Source organism: Rattus norvegicus, chromosome 12 (genome assembly GCF_036323735.1).
Source record: "Rattus norvegicus strain BN/NHsdMcwi chromosome 12, GRCr8, whole genome shotgun sequence".
Lineage (NCBI taxonomy): Eukaryota > Metazoa > Chordata > Mammalia > Rodentia > Muridae > Rattus > Rattus norvegicus.
The window spans coordinates 46,129,814-46,150,332 of NC_086030.1; the positions used below are offsets into that span (position 1 = coordinate 46,129,814).

At 48.6% G+C, this 20,519-nt stretch overlaps 1 protein-coding gene across 2 annotated transcripts in view; it reads left to right on the forward strand.

The window, feature by feature from the left end:
• Positions 1-11,265, forward strand: part of Ccdc60 (coiled-coil domain containing 60) — a 165,685-nt gene extending 154,420 nt beyond the window's left edge. Inside the window, exons 10-14 of one of the 2 annotated variants that reach the window (XM_006249464.4) lie at positions 471-533; positions 1,110-1,235; positions 2,961-3,092; positions 5,718-5,907; positions 10,872-11,265. In XM_006249464.4, the coding sequence (XP_006249526.1) occupies positions 471-533; positions 1,110-1,235; positions 2,961-3,092; positions 5,718-5,907; positions 10,872-10,973 (613 nt within the window). In that variant the 3' untranslated portion in view covers positions 10,974-11,265. The remainder of the gene's footprint in view (positions 1-470; positions 534-1,109; positions 1,236-2,960; positions 3,093-5,717; positions 5,908-10,871) is intronic. The other variant, NM_001034945.2, reaches the window with a different exon arrangement.
• The last annotated feature ends 9,254 nt before the right edge of the window (positions 11,266-20,519 follow it).

Here is a 20,519-nt window from a genome sequence, read left to right on the forward strand (position 1 = left end):
CCCAGCTGCTCCAGTTTTAGCTCATTCCAGGCGTGGTCAAGTTGGCAACCTGGATTAGCCATCCCAGGGACCGGACTTAAAGAAAGTGTCTCCGTGAATGAACTCAGTCTGGAGGGAAGAATATCAAAGGCAGCATAGGGGGAGCGGGGTCTCGGCCGCCCCTTTACCAGCATGCACCTGTGAAGAGATGCACGGCATCTTGACACCATGCTGAGGCAAAAGATCAAAGTTGAGGAGTCTGAGGGTGCAGGACTCACTATGGACTGTTAGACAAAACAACAGCCGTAGAGATGGTGGAAAGGGGGCGAGAAGGACATCCCAGGCAGAAAGCGTGACAGGCGCAAGGTCCAAGACTGGAGGTGGAGCACACCAAGTCCTGGTGCCCAGATTAAGAGTCTGCGCCTAAATTCTGGGGAACTAGCACATGTCTCCTATGGAAACAACTAGAAACTGCCTCCTTGGTGTTTCAGTGAGCGGTCCAGCACTACGAGTGGAGAAAGCCACATCCAGGTGACCCAGAAGAAGTCAAAGGGGTAAGGAGGGTGGGGAAGTGGATGACGCGGGCCGTGGTAACTGCATCCTCTGTCTCCTGGGCATATCTCAGTGCAGAACAGATTCCCTGAAGCCATAGACAGGAGAGAGGAACAGGAGTCTCCCAGACCAGACAGTGGACAGCACTGTAGAAAGTGATGTACGATCCCCCAGCAGCAGCACACGGGCCGTGTCCTATGTCTGTGGCCTTGTATAGTCCCCAGGTCTCCTGCCTCGGGGGAGCACGGTCTCATTTTACACAGCAATGGGCAGAGAGTGGGCCACATGCAATGCCCCACCCAGGCCACACAGCTGAGATGGGGTAGAGATGGGTTGAGCTCCCTGCCCTTGCCTTTGCTGGGCTCCACTGGAATCTGCCTCACTGTGGACTCACGTATACGGCCTGGGCTCCACCCGCTCTCCCAGCCTCCTAAAGGAAGCTCTCTGTGAAACCAAAGAGCGTGGTTGGACACCAGCAGTTCCCACTTCGGGGCACCTGGAGCTCAGAGAGGCCAATGGGACCCGTGAAGCTACGAGGAGTCTCCACAGAGCCCGTTCCCTACTCGTTCTCTTGTCAGCAGCCGAGCTAACCGGGACATCATCTATTGCAAGACAGGGATCTGTAACACCATGCGAGCCAAGTTTTACAGCGTAGCCCAGGAGGCTGGCTTCTGCCTGCAGGACAAGATGGAAATCCTCAAGAAGTAAGAACCCACATATGTCCAGTTCACTAAGGGTGTGCACCTGGAACCTACTGCATGCTCAACATGTGTTCAGTGCCCAGGGCTTAGCGTAACAGCAGAGAGAGACTTCCCCGCCACCCTCGGGGAGCTGCCTCTGCCTCTGGGAAAACAAAAATGAAATCTCTGCATCTACAGAGATACAAGTTAGAATCCTCCCGGGTGGGAGAAACAGCAAAGGAGAAGGGGGAGGGGAGGGGCAGCAGAGGGTGAGGCGGAAAGAGAGGAGGAGGAGGAGCAGGAAGAGGTAGATGGGGAAAGAAGCAGGAGACAAAGTGAGGGAAGGAGCCAGAAGCAGAAACAGGGATCCTGAGTCAGACTGGGTTTCGCAGGAGGTCCTCTAAGGAGGTGGCTTTAGGACGCTCATGACAGAAGCAGAGGAACCCAGAAGAGAAAAAAATGGGGAGAGAATCATCCCAGGTGTCAGGGAAACCACATTCAAACCCTCAAAGCAGGAAGGTTCCTGGGGACGCAGTCACTGAAGGCTGCCAGTGAGGTTCAACCTTAAGAGGCCACTGGGCCCTTCTCCTTACTACAACCCATCTCTTAACTAAGGCGACCGCGTGTCCTGGGAGCTCACCCATCTCATCGGAGCTCCCAGGTGACCCTTCACCCTCCCTTCCTACTCACAGCTCGCTGTCTGGAGAGAGAGAGATGGGTAACTAAGAATCTAGCACACAGGGCAGGGAGGGCCTGTGTTGGGGGAGAGCAGGGGCCTGAGGGAACACTGAATGCTGATCCCCTCCTGACCTGGGAAAGTCATCTGAACATCTTTCTGAAGGAAACGTTCTCAGGTTAGTGAAGGGCAGTGATGGCCATTTTTAGGGTACCATGTTAGGCAGTTCCATGGTGTTCCAAAGTTCTTAAACTTTGCCGTTCTGCACCATTTATGCTGCAAAGCAATCCCACAGGTGAGGGGCTTTATTTAGACCCCTACAGACACCTCAGCAAGCACATTCAGAGAAGTCTCTTGCACCAAGGGCCCTGTACTGAAAAGCAGTCAAGTAGGATCCAGACCCAGAGACTCCAGCTAGGAAATTGGGAAAGGAAGGAACTCCCACCAAAAAGCAAATTCCCAAAGGGCAGAAGAGGAACCCCCAGGTGACAGCTGTGGCTAGCTCTAGAGGGGATCAGAGAGCTACAGAGACCAGATCATAAAAGCTTCACTGGCCTACCAGCAGAGGTCACACTTTGTCCCAAAGACTCCGACCACAGGAGAGAGGCATGAAACTCTAAGCATGATGATGCCACTGGAAAGGGTAGGAAATGGATCATCTGGGACCTTGAGGAATATTCTAAAATGCCAAGTGTGGGTGCTGGGGGTGGGGGACATCGGCCATGAACATACTTGTGGCATGAATCGCCTTTGGAGAGAGGGCATGTGTGCAAATGATAAGACTAGGGGAGAGAAGAATCAACACCAGTTAAGCACATACTGTGTGTCTGGCAGTACACTCAGTGCCCCACACACAGAATTTAACCATCATCTCTTAGAGGCAGCAAAAATCATTTCAGAGCATTGAAAAGAGCTATTGCTGGGCAAGCATGCATAGCATTTACAATGTAACAACAGCCCTGTGGGAGGAGAGGTAGATCCACGGCCTCGGAAGACACCCCCGGGGGAAGGTGGCTGAAGGAGGGGGATCTGTGTGTCTGACTGCTCTCCCACTCTTGCACATGACCTCACAGGCGCCAAGAGGAACGAGGCCTCCAGAAGTTCCACTCCTTTATTGTCACCTCGAACTTCCAGAAGGACATAGCAAAGATGAGGCACCAGGTCTCGATGGTGAAGGGAGATGCGGAGGAGATGGCCGACCACTGGTAAGATCCTGAGGACCAGACAACATGGTCCCTGAGGCTTGGGTCACGGTCAATCCCAGCATTCTTTAGTAGCCTAAAAGCATCACCTCCCAGCTACCACTGGCCACCAGTCAGGTCCCCTAGATCAAGGCACGATCAGTTTGGTCCAGACTTAGAAACAAGGAGAGTTCACTTGACAACACACACACACATACACACACACGCACACACGCGTGCATGCACACACACATACACACACACTGAAGAGCAATACCAAACCTGTCCATCAAAGCAATGTCTGCAGAGTCTGAGTTCTGTGAAGTTATCAGTGCATAAAACTACAAAATAATTAAGTCTCTCAGGGGTGCAGTTGCAGACAGACGTACCCTAGGAACACTGTACCTCAGTGCACGGAAGAACAGGCAGCCACAGAGTGAGTGCTGGCAGGACAACAGCACTAAGCAGTTCAGAATAACCGGAAGGGAGAATGCTGCCTCTTCTCACCAGAGAAGTGATGGGTGCTTGGAGGACGTACCGAGCATCCAGATTGGGACATTCCACATGCGACACAAGTTCTGATGTTTGCTGGGCGTGGCCCCACACTGCTTTAATCCAGCACCCAGGCTGCAGGGGGAAGTGGAACTCTATGATCCCAAGGCCCATCTGGTCTACACCATAAGTTCCAGGCTACCCAAGGCTACATAGTGACACTCTGTCTTAAAAAGACAAAGAAGCAAAACAGAAAGTCCCGACATGTCTCACACTTGCCCTAGATATATGTCAGTGATACGTAGATTAAAATAAGATTAAAAAGTAATTTTTAAAGGAAATGGTAACCAGCTGGACGAAATCACTGTGAGCCGAGGGACAGATGGATGGCAGAGGCTATCCTGAGAAAATTTAATGTTACGTTTGTCCCCCAAATCCTGGTAGATACACACGAAACCCCTATTTCACAAAGAACCTGAGACTCAAAGGAGTCCATTCGCTTGTCCCAGGCCACACTTGTTTGCATGTGGTGAGCACAGGACGTGAGCCTCTGCCTACCCCCAAACTGCACATCTGCTTGCCATATCAAATCTGAGTCTGACGCATTGGGAGTCTGATGTACGAGGTCGTGACCCCGTTCTGAGTAAAATAAGATCTAAGAAAAACAGGAGTACAGCGGGGAGGTGGACCTAGAATCCCTCCCATATTCTTACTGATGTGGATCAGGAACTCGCCAGGGCAACCCTGAGCCAGCCGTAGGAGAGATGGAGGAACTACCCACAATGCCTCACTCCTCCAGAGCTTCTCTGATGAGCTGAGGCTATCCCCAAAGATACACGAGCTCCCAAAGGTACCTCATGGGGAGGGTGCGGGAAGGATTAGTTCATAACCCTCCCTGTCTGGGAGGAAAGGGTTAGAAACTAACTCACATGGAGATACTAGAGTGGAGAATTACTGCTGAGCTTCCAACCGCGGAGCCCTTCTAACGACAGAGCTGTTGGTCTGGTTGTGGGGAACAAGGGCTCACCATAGCGCGGTTAAAACCAAGTCCCATGAAGCACGGCCGGCCAACAAAGGGCGCTCAGCTGGGCCCCTCACTCGTCAGTCATTTCTTTGCTCTTTCGGATACTAACCACTGAGCACCTATGGGGTGTTAGACGCAGTTGGCTCGGCACCGTGTGCTGAGTAACTAGGGCAGAGCTCACCACCACAGCAGGAATTCATGCTGCACAGAGACGCAGGAACAAACATACAAATGCATTCTGTAAGTACAAAAACGAGAATCCAAGAAGGTTGGGTGGGCAAAGTTCTCCCTCGAAGCCTTCTACCGTGGCCCATGCGCGATGGAGGAGGGCACTTTTCATCTTCGTCGTCATGAATTACATAATAAACTCTCATTGAATTATTACTGCATGGGGGAGGGGGTAGAGAAAGTTGGGGCCACATTCAGACTCAACTTTGTGGATTCTCTTCTCGCCTTCCACCTTTCTGTGGGTTCTGGGGATCAAACTCAGGTTGTCAGGCATGGGTGGCAAACACTCCGTAAGAACCCGGCATTCATCGCTCATCCCAAGTAAGCCCCGACCACATTGAAAGTGTGCTCTTAGAGCCAAGGTAGGTTAGCAGCAGGTTAGAACCCACCTGTCCCACTGCCTCAACAATGCATCCCAGTGGAGACCAAAAAAAAAAATGCACATGCTATAACATCTGTCACCACCACCATCACCATCATCACCAACCCTGCCTCCAGATGTGTCCATGTGCACCCCGTCATGATTAACAGTCAGAAAAGAATCCTAAATGCCCTCCCCTCGCCCCGTTTTGGCTTCCGGATTTCTACATGCTCTCCTTTATAGAAAGCTATGTTACAAGCACACCCTTTAAGACATGCCCTTTTCTCGTTAGCCGTGAAACAGAAGCAAGCCCTGGCTCTCCCCACCCAAAGTAAACACTTGCCTCATGTGTGACCCTACAAAAACTGGGTTTGGGCAACAGGTCCCCCAGGTAGAGCCTCATGCTGCCTCTATAACAGCCCAAGGGGAGTAGAAGAGAAAAAAAGAAAATGAAGGTGGACCAAGGGCAGCCCCCATCCTGAGCTCCCTAAGGCTCAGCCCCCTCCTGGGCTACCTAACTGCCTCTCTCTCCTTGGGTTTGAAGGTACTTTGATCTGCTGTCCAAACTCCCAGAGGATCTGAAGAGCTTCCGGCCGGCCAAAAAGATCCTAACAAAGCTGCAGAAGTTTGGTGAGAACCTGGACCTCAGGATCCGGCCCCACGTCCTCCTGAAGGTGCTCCAGGACCTACGGATCTGGGAGCTGTGCTCCCCAGACATTGCAGTGGCCATTGAGGTAATGAGCACCCCCGTCCCCACAGCACCTCAGGTGTTCTTGCAGTAGACCCAATCATCCCAGAACCCAAAGATCCTGCCCTCTGGAAGCTCTTATTCTAAACGGGCAGGAGCACAACATTAGAGTCTACATAGGTGGTACTCCCTGGAGATGGGGAGCCTTGGGAAATCTGTAAGTAGGACGATTGTTGAAACGAGTACCTCAAAGCATGCTACTGATTGTCTGAATGTGGTGGGTTCATGGGCCAGCACTGTGGCCCTCACTGGGTGCTTCTGGGAAATGTGAGGCCTCAGGCACCAGACCAAATTTGCGAACACAGAATTGACATGTGAATGAGGTCCCAGGCATGCTGGGTACATGGTGATGCAGGTGTGTTGGATGGAGAGTGATACAGGTGTGTTGGATGCACTGTGATACAGGTGTGTTGGGTGCAGGGTGATGCAGGTGTGTTGGGTGCACAGTAATGCATCCTGGTTTAAAGTAAACCAAGGAGGACCTAGCCAACAACGGCATCTTAGAAAAGTAAGATTTGATCATGGACTTGAACATCAAGAAACCAGAATCACAGAGAGAAGACCCAAGACACGGTGACAAGAATACAGCCCATGTGAAGGCCCTGAGCAAGACATGGACTGACGTGTTGGGAAAACACATGGCAAGTCAGTGGGTGTGTCAGAAAGTGACCAAGGAGGTGACGTGTCAGCCTGAGGAGACCTGTGAAGGTCGTGAGAGACTCAAGACTCAAGGGTGATGAGAAACAGTCACCATTACCACCATCCCTGAAGACTTGGGACATCAACAACAGAAGGATGCCAAAGGAAGGTTAAAGGTGCTTTTGGAGACAGAGGTGGTGGTCCAGGCCCATGCTCCCAGCTGCTCTAGAGGTGGAGACAGAAGGGTCACAAGGCCAGTGCCTGCCTGGGCTACCCTGACAGAGCGCTTGCAAATCACATACAAGGCCCTAACTTCTAAAAAACGCTTAGGGCGCGTTTGCTTTCAAAGGTTACGTATTCTAAGGTTTATTTATTTTGATCCTGTGCATGTGAGTGAGTGTCTACATGAACATATGTGTACCACGTGCAATGCCCAGTGCTCTTGTGGTCAGAAAAGGTAATCAGAGCCCCTGGGACATGTTCTCTGGGGGCTACAATCTGCCATGTGGGCTCTGGGAACCGAGTTCAGGTCTTCTAAGAGCAGCAAGCGGTCTCAACAACAGAGCCAACATTCCAGCCCAGCGTTTCTCAACCTGTGGGTCACAAGCCCTTTGGGCCTCAAATGACCCTTTCCCAGAGGTCACCTAAGACCATCGGGAAACACAGACATTCACATTATGATTCGTAACAGTAGCAGAAGTACAAGTATGAAGTAGAAACCAAAGTGATGTTGCGGTTGACAGTCACCACAGCATGAAGACCTATATTACAGGGTCACAGCGTTAAGAAGGTTTAGAATCACTGGCCTAGCCCTCATTTTTCCTTTAAATTATGTGTGTTGGAGGGGTGCACATGAGTGCAGGTATCCACAGAGGCCAAAAGAAGGCATCAGATCCCCACTGGAGCCTGAGTTACAGGCAGCTATGAGCCTCCTAATGTGGGTGCTGGGAACCAAACTCTGGTCCTCTCTAAAAACAGCAGACACGCTGAGCCCCCTGATTTATCTCTCTCCATCCCATGCCTCCTTAATTTTAACAGGTTGTATTTGAAAAGGGGGTTCAACACCTCCAGAAAAAGAAGCCAATCACACAGGAGTCTCCTAAGAGTAGACAGGTTTAAGGAGGCACCAGGCCTTCCACAGGATGACCTGGGCGGGTGTGTACAGAGTAAGGTCAAGAGTGGTGGAGGAGGGGCTGGAGAGATGGCTCAGCAGTTAAGAGCACTGACTGCTCTTCCAGAGGACCCGAGTTCAATTCCCAGCAACCACACGGTGGCTCACAACCATCTGTAATGGGATCTGATGCCCTCTTCTGGTGTGTCTGAAGATAGCGACAGTGTACTCAAATACATGAAATAAATAAGTCTTATAAAAAACAAAAACAAAGTGGTGGAGGAGGTGGCCCTGGGGACCAGTTCACATGCCCAGACTCTGCTCCATTCACTGAAGCACCCCCAGGGACACCTCTGACAGACTAGACAGAACTAATTTTAGAACAGAACTAACTGTTCATCTCCCCACTTGCTACTTGTGGATTCAGTTATTGGGGTGCATGGAAGAGTGTTTCTCTTCAAGTAGTAAAGAGAAGAAAGCTATGTGAGCCCCCTCTTCCCTAAAGATGAGCTCCCAGGATAGGAACTGACACCTAGCATGTTCCTGTGGAGGAGAAGAGTGTCAGGACCTTGTGACAGCAAGGGCACACGTGAAAGACTGGGTTTGCGTGTCACAAGCCTTTTCCTGGGACACAGTCAGGCCTGTTCTTGAGAGACTAACACTCATCCACACAAGAGCAAAATAAACAAATCTGAAAAGAACTGCCGAACCAGAACAAAGACTTTCAGGACAAATGGCTTTATAAAAGCTACTCATGCCATTTACAGAGAAGTGGACGCAACTTAGCATTGTTACATTAACCTTTGAAAGCCAGACTACCGAATTTCTCTATGTAGAACCTAGGTTTTACATAAACGTATGCACAGGCGCGCACACACAACATGAAAATTTAAGGGGACTAATGGGAGTGGGCAAAGGAGAGGGTAATTGGCAGGAGACATGGTCAGTGAACGTCTTCTTGAGCTGTTTCTTTATAAAATGAATATTTCCCAATGAAATGTTAAGACATCAAGAAGCAAAAAGAGGAAAAATGTATCTAGCTGGGTTTTCTTGCTCCCCTCAAATTTTCTTGGACAAATGGCAACAAGATGAGCTTAGAATTAGCTTAAAGTCAAAGCAAGAAACTGGAGCCCTTTCCACAAATAACCAGTGTGGCCTGAAGTGCAGGTCAGTGCAGAATAACTGAGGTTTTAGCCCTTGAGTTCTGCGTTACACAAGGCTCAGACACATCCTTATGCTTCAAGACAGGAACCACTATGATCAACACATTTTTCCCCCAGTGAGACATGTTTGGTTTTCCAATACCATAAAAACCTATGCCTTCATACCCAATGAGCTCTTGGAAAGCATCATCTACATGAAGCTTGTTACCGAAGTGTTCCCTGGCAAAGACGATGTCGGCTGGGAGCAGGTCAGAGAAATATGCTGGATGAGCCTGGCCCATAGCTCCATAGCCCCAAACTCCAGAGCTCCAAACTCCATAGCCCCAAATTCCGTAGCTCAAAACTCCATAGCCCCAAATTCCATAGCTCAAAACTCCATAGCCCCAAATTCCATAGCTCAAAACTCAGCCCCCTTCACTCTGCTTTCAAAGCATTGGTCTGTTGGCAAAAGGCAAACGCATTAGTCAGAGTTCTCTACAATAACGTATAGAATGAATATGTATACACAGAAAGGATTCATTAGAATGCCTTGGGTGCTGTAGTCCTGCTAATCCCAACAATGGCCATCTACCGATGGAAGGTGCAAGAGTCCAGTCACTGTTCAGCCCACAAGGCTGGATGTCTGAGTGGACTTCAAAGAAGCAGGCTCCGGTGCCAGGGAAGGAACGGACTTGCCACCAAAAGTGAGAGCAAGCTGGCAAAGAGAGGGGCTTCCTTCTTTCATTTCCTCTGTGTAGGCTGCCAGCAGAAGGTGTGGCCTAAATCAAAGGTGTGTCTTCCCACCTCAAAAGATCCAGATCAAGAGTGGCTTTTCCCAGGGTTGGGGATTTAGCTCAGTGGCCCTTTAGCGCAAGGCCCTGGGTTCGGTCCCCAGCTCCGAAAAAAAAAGGAAAAAAAAAAAAAAAAGAGTGGCTTTTCCCACAGTTTAATTAAGAAAAATTCCCTCACACGGATAAACCACCGTTTAGTCGATTTCAGAGGTAGTCAAGTTGACAACCAAGAATAGACACCACAACAAACCTGAGTGGTTTTTCTCTCTTTTGGGGGGATTTATTTTTGTTTTATGTGTACAAGGTTTGCCTATGTATACTAGGAGCACCACAGCGTGTTTGATGCTTGCCAAAGCCAGAAGAGGTCACCAGATCCCCCGGGATGTCCCCGTGTCATGGCTCAGACCAGCAGCCCAACAAAGAGCAGCCATGACGGGTGTTGGTTCAGTTTGGCTTTGGGACCTTCTTTAGAGACTCTTTCAGTCCAGCCACAGAGACGGCCATCACCGGTTGTCTTACCCTGTCCACTTTTCGGCCAGAGTCACAACTCAGTCGAGAAATGGGTATTGCTGGGCACAATAAGAGAAATCGACAATTCAAACAACAGCTTTCTTGATTCTTGTAAACTGGATCGGCCTCAGTGGTGACTCAAAACTAGCCATCGTCCCTCTGAACCGCCTTACCCTGGACATTCATTAGCCCCTGGAGCAAACACATCGCCTCTGCTGAATTCCAGAGATGTCGCCGCAGCTGAGGTTGCCGGCTGCTCTTGCTGGGGGGAGGGGGACTGGGTTCAGTCCCCTGCCCCATATGGTCATTCTTGACCACCTGTCACTCCAGTTTCAGGGAATCTGCTGTCCTTTTCCAGCCTACACACACACACACTCACTCACACATACAAAATGAAAAGTAATTTTTTTAAAAAAATAACTCAGATTTGTCCTCTAACCAACATAAGTTTCCACAGTATAAAATAAACATCAAGGCAATAAGTCATTGCCACACATGTAAATCAAGAGACATGCATTTGAAACCATGTGTAACACAGCCATGTTTACTTAAGTATGTATTCCAATGTCAAAGGACACATTTCAGCCATGCAAAAAATCTCAGTTACTTTTGCACCAACCTAAGTATGAGTGTCTGAGTCGTGGGGGGCGGGAGAGGGGCATCCTGGACTTCCTCTGGGATGTGAAGGAGAGGTCGGGGCGGCGGTCTAGTCTAGCTTTCCAAGCAGACTCTGAGAGTAACTCTGTTTGCCCCACAGTTTGTGAGAGAACACATCATTCACATGCCGCAGGAGGATTACGTCAACTGGCTGCAGAGCAGGGTCAACATGCCCATCCGGCACCGCCCCATCCTGACATAGAGGGGCCGGTCCCCGTGGAGGAGGGCAAGCCAACGCCATGTCCCTAAGCCCAGCCTGTGCCATAGCCTCCTCTCCTCTCTCACGGACGCACGGCATGGAGCAGTGAGATGGGTTGAAGACACTTTTAACATTAAAGTTGTTGGAGAGGGTGGTCCCAGGTGGCCCTCCCCTCCCTCACCACGTTCCCTGTCTCCGCTCACTGTTCAAAGCCGACTCTGCCTTCTCTCCCAGACTCCATCACCATCCCTCTTCCCCGAAAACCCTGGATAATAAAACTAAGCTGGATGTCTGACATCTGCCCAAGGAGAGTTCAAGGCATGGCATTCGGGTGCAGCAGTCAGATCTTAATAGAACAAGTTATCAACTCGTGAGCTTTTGCAGATCCAGCAACCCAGTGCTGGGTGCTTTGCCTGCAGAAAATAATTCTATTAGCAAATAACGTTCCTGAGGACACACAAATAATGTTCCCATCCCATGCCACTGGAGCAAGAGTGTTGTTTTCAACATCACATACACTGCTTTGGTAGACAGACAGATGAATAGATGAATGGGAAAAGAGACGGATGCATAGGCAGATGTGTAGGTGGGTGGGAGGCCGGATAAATGGATGGGTAGAGAGATGGATAAAGGGATGGGTGGATAGCTGAATGAATGAATGAATGAATGAATGAGGAGATGGATGAGTGGACAGGTGGATGGATGGACAACTGTGATGCACATAAAGAAATGGCATATATGTATGCACACGTGTACATGCATGCTGTGCATGGGCACACGTGGAAGGCAGAGGTTGACATCACGATGTCTTCTGATAAAGTGAGAAGAGAGAGGGGGCCCTGGGGACAGGCAGACAGACTCACAGATAAGCCACTTGCTCACAACGCACCATTTACTGATTGGCAGTTCCCTTCTGCACAGTGTAGAAAAGCCGACGTGAACTACCCGATTCCGTCTCCACAGCCCCTACACAACGGCTCTTCCACTGTTCCTGTTCTGCAAACGATGGGACACAGAAGCTCTAAAGAACTCTTGTATTCTTTAAATTACTTTTGCTTACATAAGGTTGTGTATGGATTGGGTGCACATGTTTGTGTGTGTGTGTGTGTGTGTGTGTGTGTGTGTGCATGTGTGAGCATGCGCACATGTACATGCACGTATGTATGCATGCATATGTGTGTGCATGCATGAGTATGTATACATGTGTGTACATGTGTGTACATGTGTGAGTGTGTGTGTACACACAGGCCAGAGGTGAACATTGAGTGTCCCTCCATCACTCTTGTCTTTTTCGTGTGCTGCTATGATAAAGCCACTCCCCTGCCAGGGATGGTAGTGGACACCTTTAATTCCAGGCCAGCCAGAGCTATACAGTGAGATCCAGTCTCCAAAAAGACAAAAAACCTAATAATAAATAAATCACTGGCAAAAAGCAACTTGGAGAGGAAAGGGATTCATTCGGTTTACAGGGAATGATCCATCATCGTGAAGAAGTCAAGGCATTAACTCCAGGCAGAAACGGACACACACGCCATGGAGGAACACTGCCCCACTGGCTTGCTCTTCAGGAATTGCTCAGCAAACTTTCTGCTTGCTATAGCAAGCCGGGAACCGCCTGCCTGGCGACGGTACCCCTCACAGTGGACCGGGCATGATCAAGACAGTGCTCCGCAGACAGGCCCGTGAGTGTGGTGAGAGATTCCTCAGCTCAGCCCCCCCCCCCCCAGGGAGTGTCCAGGTTTCTGCCAAGTTAGCAAACACTGAAACATACTTCACATTTCATATTTTGAGACAGGGTCTCGCACCAAAGCTGCAGTTTGTAGATTCAGCTAGCAGGCTTCTAAGATCTCCTGTTTCTGCCTCCCAATGCCAGAATACTAGGCACCTGCGTCCCCTCCCTGGCTTTCTGACACGAGTGCAGAGGATCTGGACTCAGACCCTCACGCTTGAGTAGCACTGACTGAGCCATCTCCCCAGACCCTAATCGTATTTGGAACTGATTAATAATTACATAGAAAGCATCAACACTGTGCACACTGCACCAGGTGATCTTTTATGTGTGCATTGTACTGGGTTCAGTGTGGATAAACATAACTCACTCCTCAGATGATTTAACATGTATAATAAAAATTGTCCCGAAGCCTTCCCTGTTGTCTTTTGTTTTTAAGATTTATTTTATGTATATGACTACACTGTCAATGTCTTCAGACACACCAGGAGAGGGCATCGGATCCCATCACAGATGCTTGTGACCCACCATGTGGTTGCTGGGAATTGAACTCAGGACCTCTGGAAGAGCAGTCAGCGCTCCTAATCGCTGAGCCATCCCTCCAGCCCCGACTCCCGCCCTCACCCCTGTTGTCTTTTTAAACAAGCTGCAGCATCTGTAGCTACAGCTGTCCCCAGTGTGTCACAGGCACCCTAGAACTTATTGTCATCATCCAGTGTGGCTCGGAACCCTTTGGTCAACCTTGCCCAACTGTGGGCTCCTCCACTGCTACCCCCTGTGCCCAGATTCTCACTGTTGCTATACAAGGAGGTCACGAAAGTTGCCATGTCTTGAGATGTGTGCCCAAGAAATGGCTTTTGTGGACACACTGTGACGCCCAATGCTTGAAGTCTGGTCTCCCTGGTGTTCACAGCATCTCTCTGAAGGAAAGGGGGTGTTACTTTACTACAATCCCCATTTCTGTAATTAAGCACATGGAAGACAGACACAGAAGATCTGTGGCAGAGCAGAGAGTCTAGAATGAGGTCTGTCTAGGATGGGAAATAGCCTGAAATCACAAGACTTTCTGCTTCCTCCATGCCAGGACCCTTCTCGGTCGATTGCTTGGAATTACAGCGCCATCTAGTGGCGACTGTTAGTACCACTTTCACCATGCCCTGGAGCGAAATGTAACTGTCGTGCCAAAAAGGAAGGCAGAGACTGTTAACAACAGTAACAAGACCTAAGAGCTCAGACAAGGAACACGGTTTGTTACTGAAACATGACCAGGAGTGAGCAGCAGCAAAACACACACACACACACACACACACACACCACCATCATCATCATCATCATCATCATCATCATCATCATCATCATCATCATCATCTCCCATCTCTTGGGCTTCAAGAGACGCAAGGAAAGAGATTTTTGGAGTGAACAGTTTCATTAGAATCCAAGAGAGCAGCAACAATATATCTGGTCCCTAAAGTCACCATCCCGGGAGACTTCCCAAGCTGTCTAAGCAGCTGCTAAGAGGGCCTCTAAAATTGTATCTTCCCTAGAGAAACGTTCTGGTAGATATTGGTGGGATTTTCTGCTTATACATACAGTTCTTTTGTTGTTTGGTTTCGAAACCCAGTGTCGTGGGAGCAGATCTTGGACTCACTTATGTATCTGAGGCTGACTCTGAACTCCTGATTCTCCTGCCTCTGCTCCCCAAACAATGGGATCACAGGGGTGTGTGTGTGTGTGTTTGTGTGTGTGTGTGTGTGTGTGTGTGTGTGTGTGTGTGTCACTATGCCCAGTTACATAGCCGTATTTTTAAAACAAAATCCTATAAAAGCAAACCACAGGTCATATTTAGGCTAAGAAGTCAGAGTTTTGGGGGTCTCCTGCTTGACGGTAAGTTTAAAGAAGACGAGTTTTCTATTCTTGGAGGCGACAAGAAGAGAAAGGGCCAAGTGATCCAGTACTAAAACTTGTGTTTTCTGAGAGGAAAATACTGAAGCAGTAGAGGAATGACCTGCTAGAGAATAAAGTTATTGTTAATGAAAAAAAAAAAAGAGCTCGCTGGGAAGGCTGATGAAGGGTGATGATGTCAGCGTCTATTTAAATATTTAGAAAATGGCATTGGTTATCATGGGAAGAGAGCACATGCATGGGAGCTGGGTGGGGACTTCATATGGAGTAAACAAGGTAATATGCATCCCCTCCAGTGCTCAGACCTCTCAGTGAGAGCAGCAGCCACACTGTACCCAGTAGCTTGTGGCCTTCCCAGAGATGGGATGGTGATGTATGAGAGAGCCCGCTGGATGCCAGGCACTGCAATAAATCAGTGGTTCTCAGCCTTCCTATCCCTGCCACCCTTTAATACAGTTCCTCATGTTGTGGTGACCTCCCTCCCCCAAGCATAAAATTAATTTCAGCGCTACTTCGTTACTGCATGTACCTCGGGTGCAAAGTAATTTCTGTGTTTTGCCACTTTTTAATGAATTGTGATGTAAATATCTAATATGCAGGATATCTGATAGTGGCCCCTGCAAAAGGGTCACTTGACCCCTAAAAGGGATCACACCCACAGGTTTAAAAAAAAATATCACGGGGTTAGGAGGGGGTGGGGGACCTACCAATGCAAGCGCCTTCATGAGACAGAGACATCTTCAGCCCCAAAGTCTCCAAGATTCCAGACATAGATGTGATAAGGGAGAACTGGCTGTGAGAAATTTATAATACTGGTTTTAAGGTGTTGGGGACCAGCAGGATGGATAGAGGGGCTTGCTGCCAAGACTGAGGGCCTGAGTTCAATTCCCAGGATCTGTACATGGTAAAAGAGAACTGACTTTCAAACATTGGTCTCTAGACTCTGTGGACATATGCACACAGCGCACACGCGCGCGCGCACACACACACACACATGCTAAATAAAAATGTAATCTTATTTTTATATATTTAGGTTATGTATAAAGGGAGCAGCTGTAGAAAGAAAGTAAAAATTGTACACAATGAATGGACAAATTCTGGAGGTAGCAATTGGGAGAGGGACCTACAAGACAGAGGGCTGAGATGACGTGGGTGGGAGGCAGGCGAGTCCCGGCGGTTTATACAGCATATGAACATGGGAGACATAGCAAGCACACTTCATGCTGTGTGAGAGATGGCAGTGGCATAAAGGGCACCCCCCACCCCCTTGCAAGAACCTGACAAGAACTACACTGTGCTGCTTCTCTGTGGTAAAAATCCAGCTGCCAGCAGCACTCCATTCCCTGCACGGCCTCGAAGGGCAGCACATCTGTCAGAGGTGGAGACCACTAAAGAGGCCACGAGGACCCCATGTGCACTCGTCACATGTTAGAGATGGCAACAGTGAGAGCAGGGACAGGGAATGGGATGTGCACATCCCCAGTCTCGCATGTCGAGGATGGCTCATCAGTCACTGTCCTCACGTGCATGCATTATTGTCTGACTAGCTAATGGCATCCTAGTCCCACCATCACTGCCTCTGAGATCATAAAGAATGATCATGGAGCCAAAGTCACAGGCTTCCAGCCTGGAGACGAGAAAAGACACTTCTGGCCTCTGCAACCTGATTTTTTTTTTTGAGAATTTCATACATGTGTACTGGGTTTATACTATTTCTACCCATCCCCTGTCCCCCTCCAACACCTTCTGTGGCCCCCACTCACTCTCAAATTCATGATCTCCTATAGATAGATAACACATAGATACATAGATAGGAGGGAGAGATACATACATACATACATACATACATACATACATACAAGATACATATATACATACATACACACATAGATAAATAGGAAAGATAGACACATAGGAGACAGACAGATACATAGATACATACAAGATACGTATTTACACACATATACACATAAATACATAGATAGGAAGGAGAGATACATACAAGATACATATATACACACATAGATACATAGATAGGAGGGAGAGACACATACAAGATACATATATACATACACACACATAGATGCATAGATAGGAAAGATAGACACATAGTAGACAGATACATAGATGCATACATACATACATGCACACATACATACATGCATACATAGTTATAGATATATCTCCTGTCAAGTCAAGTTGGCATTGCCTATAGAATTGTATCTAAGGACAAAATAACCTCTCCCCATCAGGGTTCATCTTCCCTTGAGAAAACTGATTCTTCCTCTCCCTGTAGCAGTTGATCACCTATAGCCCTTTCCCCCGGGCCAGCCTTGTGAAATTTCCCCCCATCCATGTCGGCTTGCTGGTCGTGCTGGTCTTGTGCAGGTGAGCACATTGTTGAGATTTTCTTTTTCTTCTTTTTGAGATTTATTTATTTATAAGTAAACTATAGCTGTCTTCAGACACACCAGAAGAGGGCATCAGATCCCATGTGGTTGCTGGGATTTGAACTCAGGACCTCTGAAAAAGCAGTCAGCACTCTTAACCACTGAGCCATCCCTCCAGCCCTGTTGAGATTTTCTGTGTACCGCTTTAGTGATAGGAACAATATTAGGCTCGCAGATGAAGGACCCCGCACCCCATATTCCACAAATGAAGAAACCGAGACATGCAGAGTAAACTTTTTCAAGACCGCAGGCTTAGGGGGAGAGGCAAGTGGGAAGAAGACGTGGGAAGCCTCCACCGGAATTTACTCCCCATGCCTCAGTTCCTTCACATGTGAAATACGGAGCACAGGATGCTGTCAGCCTGGCCTAGACGCTCCTTCATCTAGGACGCCTTCTCTGGAGGGTGCTTCTGGGTATTTGTAATGCACACCCCTTCCTTTCCTTCTAAATCTTTCTGCTCTGTGGGCCTAATATTGTTCCTATCACAAAAAAATACATACATACATACATACATACATACATACATACATACATACATACATACTAAAAAAAGAGAAAGCCCAGCTATGTAATTGGAAGGTTAGAACTTCTAGCCATCAAATAGTCATGCATTGTGTCCTGTAAGGAGGGACGCTCCAAAGGCCAAGTTCAATCATAGAACCATGAATTCAGTCAAGCACGTCCATCCAGGCAGAGAACCAGTCTATTCATGCTGATGATGACGATGAGGGTGGTGGTGATGATGGTGATTACTATAAGAACAATAAATTATGACATAGGTGCCATACTTCATGGAGTGTTGAGTTGTTCTAAGAAATGTTTTTGGGACCTGGGGGTTACTTGATGGAATCCTGAAATTGTACTCAGTTGGGCAAAAGTGTAGCCTAGGGACCGTGCTGCTGCTGCAGGTCCCAAAGGCAGTCCTGTGAAATGCATCCTGGTCACTTAGCAAGACAATGGGATGGCAATGGAGAAAGCTATTATTCAAAGGATGGAGTAGTCGAGCCCCTGGCAAGAACACCAAGCCAAAGGTAAAAACAGTTTGCCTGCCCAACACTTCTCCTTTAGGTCTTATTTACTCAGAGTTCTCTGAAGGAACAGATCTGATAACATGAGAATATATTTAAGGGGGATCTAAGGGAGCCTGGATAGTCCAACAATAGCTGACTCACAGTGATAGCAACAGGATAGATGGGCATGCCAGCAAGAGTGAAAGCAAGCAGGCAAAATGCAGAGCTTCCTTTTTCTGTCTCCCTGTTACCCACCCCCCACCCCCGGGCACCGCCCATACACAGGATGAGTTTCACTTCAGATAATCTTACCAGGACAATCCCTCCAAAAAGTGCACAGCAGCTGTGTTACAGTTAATTCCGGATCCAGTCAAACTAACAAGCAAGGCTAGCCATCACAAGCCTCAATCCTTTCACCCCTACAGGTGGCTGCTGCTTCTGCTTCTGCTTCCTCTTCCTCTTGCTCCTCCTCCTCTTCCTGCTCCTCCTCCTCCCCTTCCTTCTCCTCCTTCTTTTCCCCTCCTCCTCCTCCTCCTCTTCCTCCTCCTCCTTCAATGTGGATCAGGGTATGTTTCAATCTCAGAGATAGGTGTGGTCATGTGATCCAGACCCGTTCAGTCCAAGTACTGCATTACTTTGGTCACAGCAAGTGCTTCTGAGATGTCACTCAAAGGAACAGTACAAGTCGGTCCCTGAACATCTGATGAATCTAGAAAGCTGACCATTCTCCCTTCTGCTACTACTGGCCATAGAGCAAGCCAAGCATGGTGACCTACTCTCCGGAAGTAGACACAGGAGAATATGTAATTCAAGAGGAGCCTAGGCTACAGAGCGCGACCCCGTGTCTCAGTAAGACTGTCCCAGGGCTGCGGGGAGCTACCACGCAGCAATACCATTAAAAAAAAAAAGCCAAGAAATGCTCAAGCCTGGGCTGCCCCCTTTAAACACCCTTGAACTAATCAGTTACAGAAACTAGCACACCCTTTTCTGCTTAAACCAGATCCAATTTGTTTTTCTTTACTCCCAACAAAAAGATGCCCAGAGTGCAATAGGAGAAGCGGGGAGGGAGGAAGGGGAGGAGGGGTAGGAGTAAGAGGAGGGAGGGAGGGAGGGAGGGAGGGAGGGAGGGAGGGAGGGAGGAGGAGGAGGAGGAGGAGAAGGAGGAGGAGGAGGAGGAGGAGGAGGAGGAGGAGGAGGAGGAGGAGAAGAAGAAGAAGAAGAAGAAGAAGAAGAAGAAGAAGAAGAAGAAGAAGAAGAAGAAGAAGAAGAAGAAGAAGAAGAGGAAGAGAAGAAGAAGAAGAAGAAGAAGAAGAAGAAGAAGAAGAAGAAGAAGAAGAAGAAGGAGAAGGAGAAGGAGAAGGAGAAGGAGAAGGAGAAGGAGAAGGAGAAGGAGAAGGAGAAGGAGAAGGAGAAGGAGAAGGAGAAGGAGAAGGAGAAGGAGAAGGAGAAGGAGAAGGAGAAGGAGAAGAAGAAGAAGAAGAAGAAGAAGAAGAAGAAGAAGAAGAAGAAGAAGAAGAAGAAGAAGAAATAGTAGTAGTAGTAGTAGTAGTAGTAGTAGTAGTAGTAGTAGTAGTAGTAGTAGTAGTAGTAGTAGTAGTAGTGTGTACGAGGGAGCATAGCTGAATCCTAGGACACAAGCTCTTCCGCCTGAGGAAGACCTAGTCTAGTAGCGAGGCAGCAGAGGAAACTCCATCATTAGATCACTCAAGTGAAGCTGAAAGAAAATTCCCCAGTTAATCCCACCACATCGATCACGACAGAAAGGGAAAGGGGAATGGGATGGTTTATGGCTTGCTTTTGCAGCAGATTCAAAGGTGCCAATTTGTGTTTAAAAGGGAAGGAAACCCACGTAAGGTAGGGGTTGCTGTCGACTTGTGCTTCAGCCACTGTGCAGAGAGGTGATTCGGTGTATGAGTTTCCTAGCTGAATGGTCTCCAGAGAGGAGGAGAAGCCCAGGACTGCCCATTAGGGAGCAGAAGCTATCAGAGCGGCGTTCACGGCTATCTCAGTGAGATGGCATGTTAAGCTTTCCCAGCTTAGATAGGAACCCACTCCGCATTAGGCACCTTTCCCTGCCGCAACAAAATGCCTGGCAAAGGAAGGAAGGAAGGTTTGAGAGGGTACAGTCCCTCACAGTGGCAAAGGCAATGGTGCTGGGAGTCTGACAGCTGGTCACACTGCTTCCACAGTCAGGAAACAGAGTAGACAGTAAGTGGAACTGGCAATCAAACATCAAGATCTGTCCCCAGTATTGCACTTCCCGCAGCAAGGTTCAGCCCTGTCATGGTCGCACAATCTTCCAAAACAGCGCCATCTTCTGGAGACCAGGTGTTCAAACACATGAGCCTGTAGGGGACACATTCAGACTCTGCACTCCGGTGTCCCCTGTTGGCTCTGCAGTCTGGCGCCCCCTTTTGGTTGTACTTAGAATAGCACCACTTGGCTGGTACTGATAGAA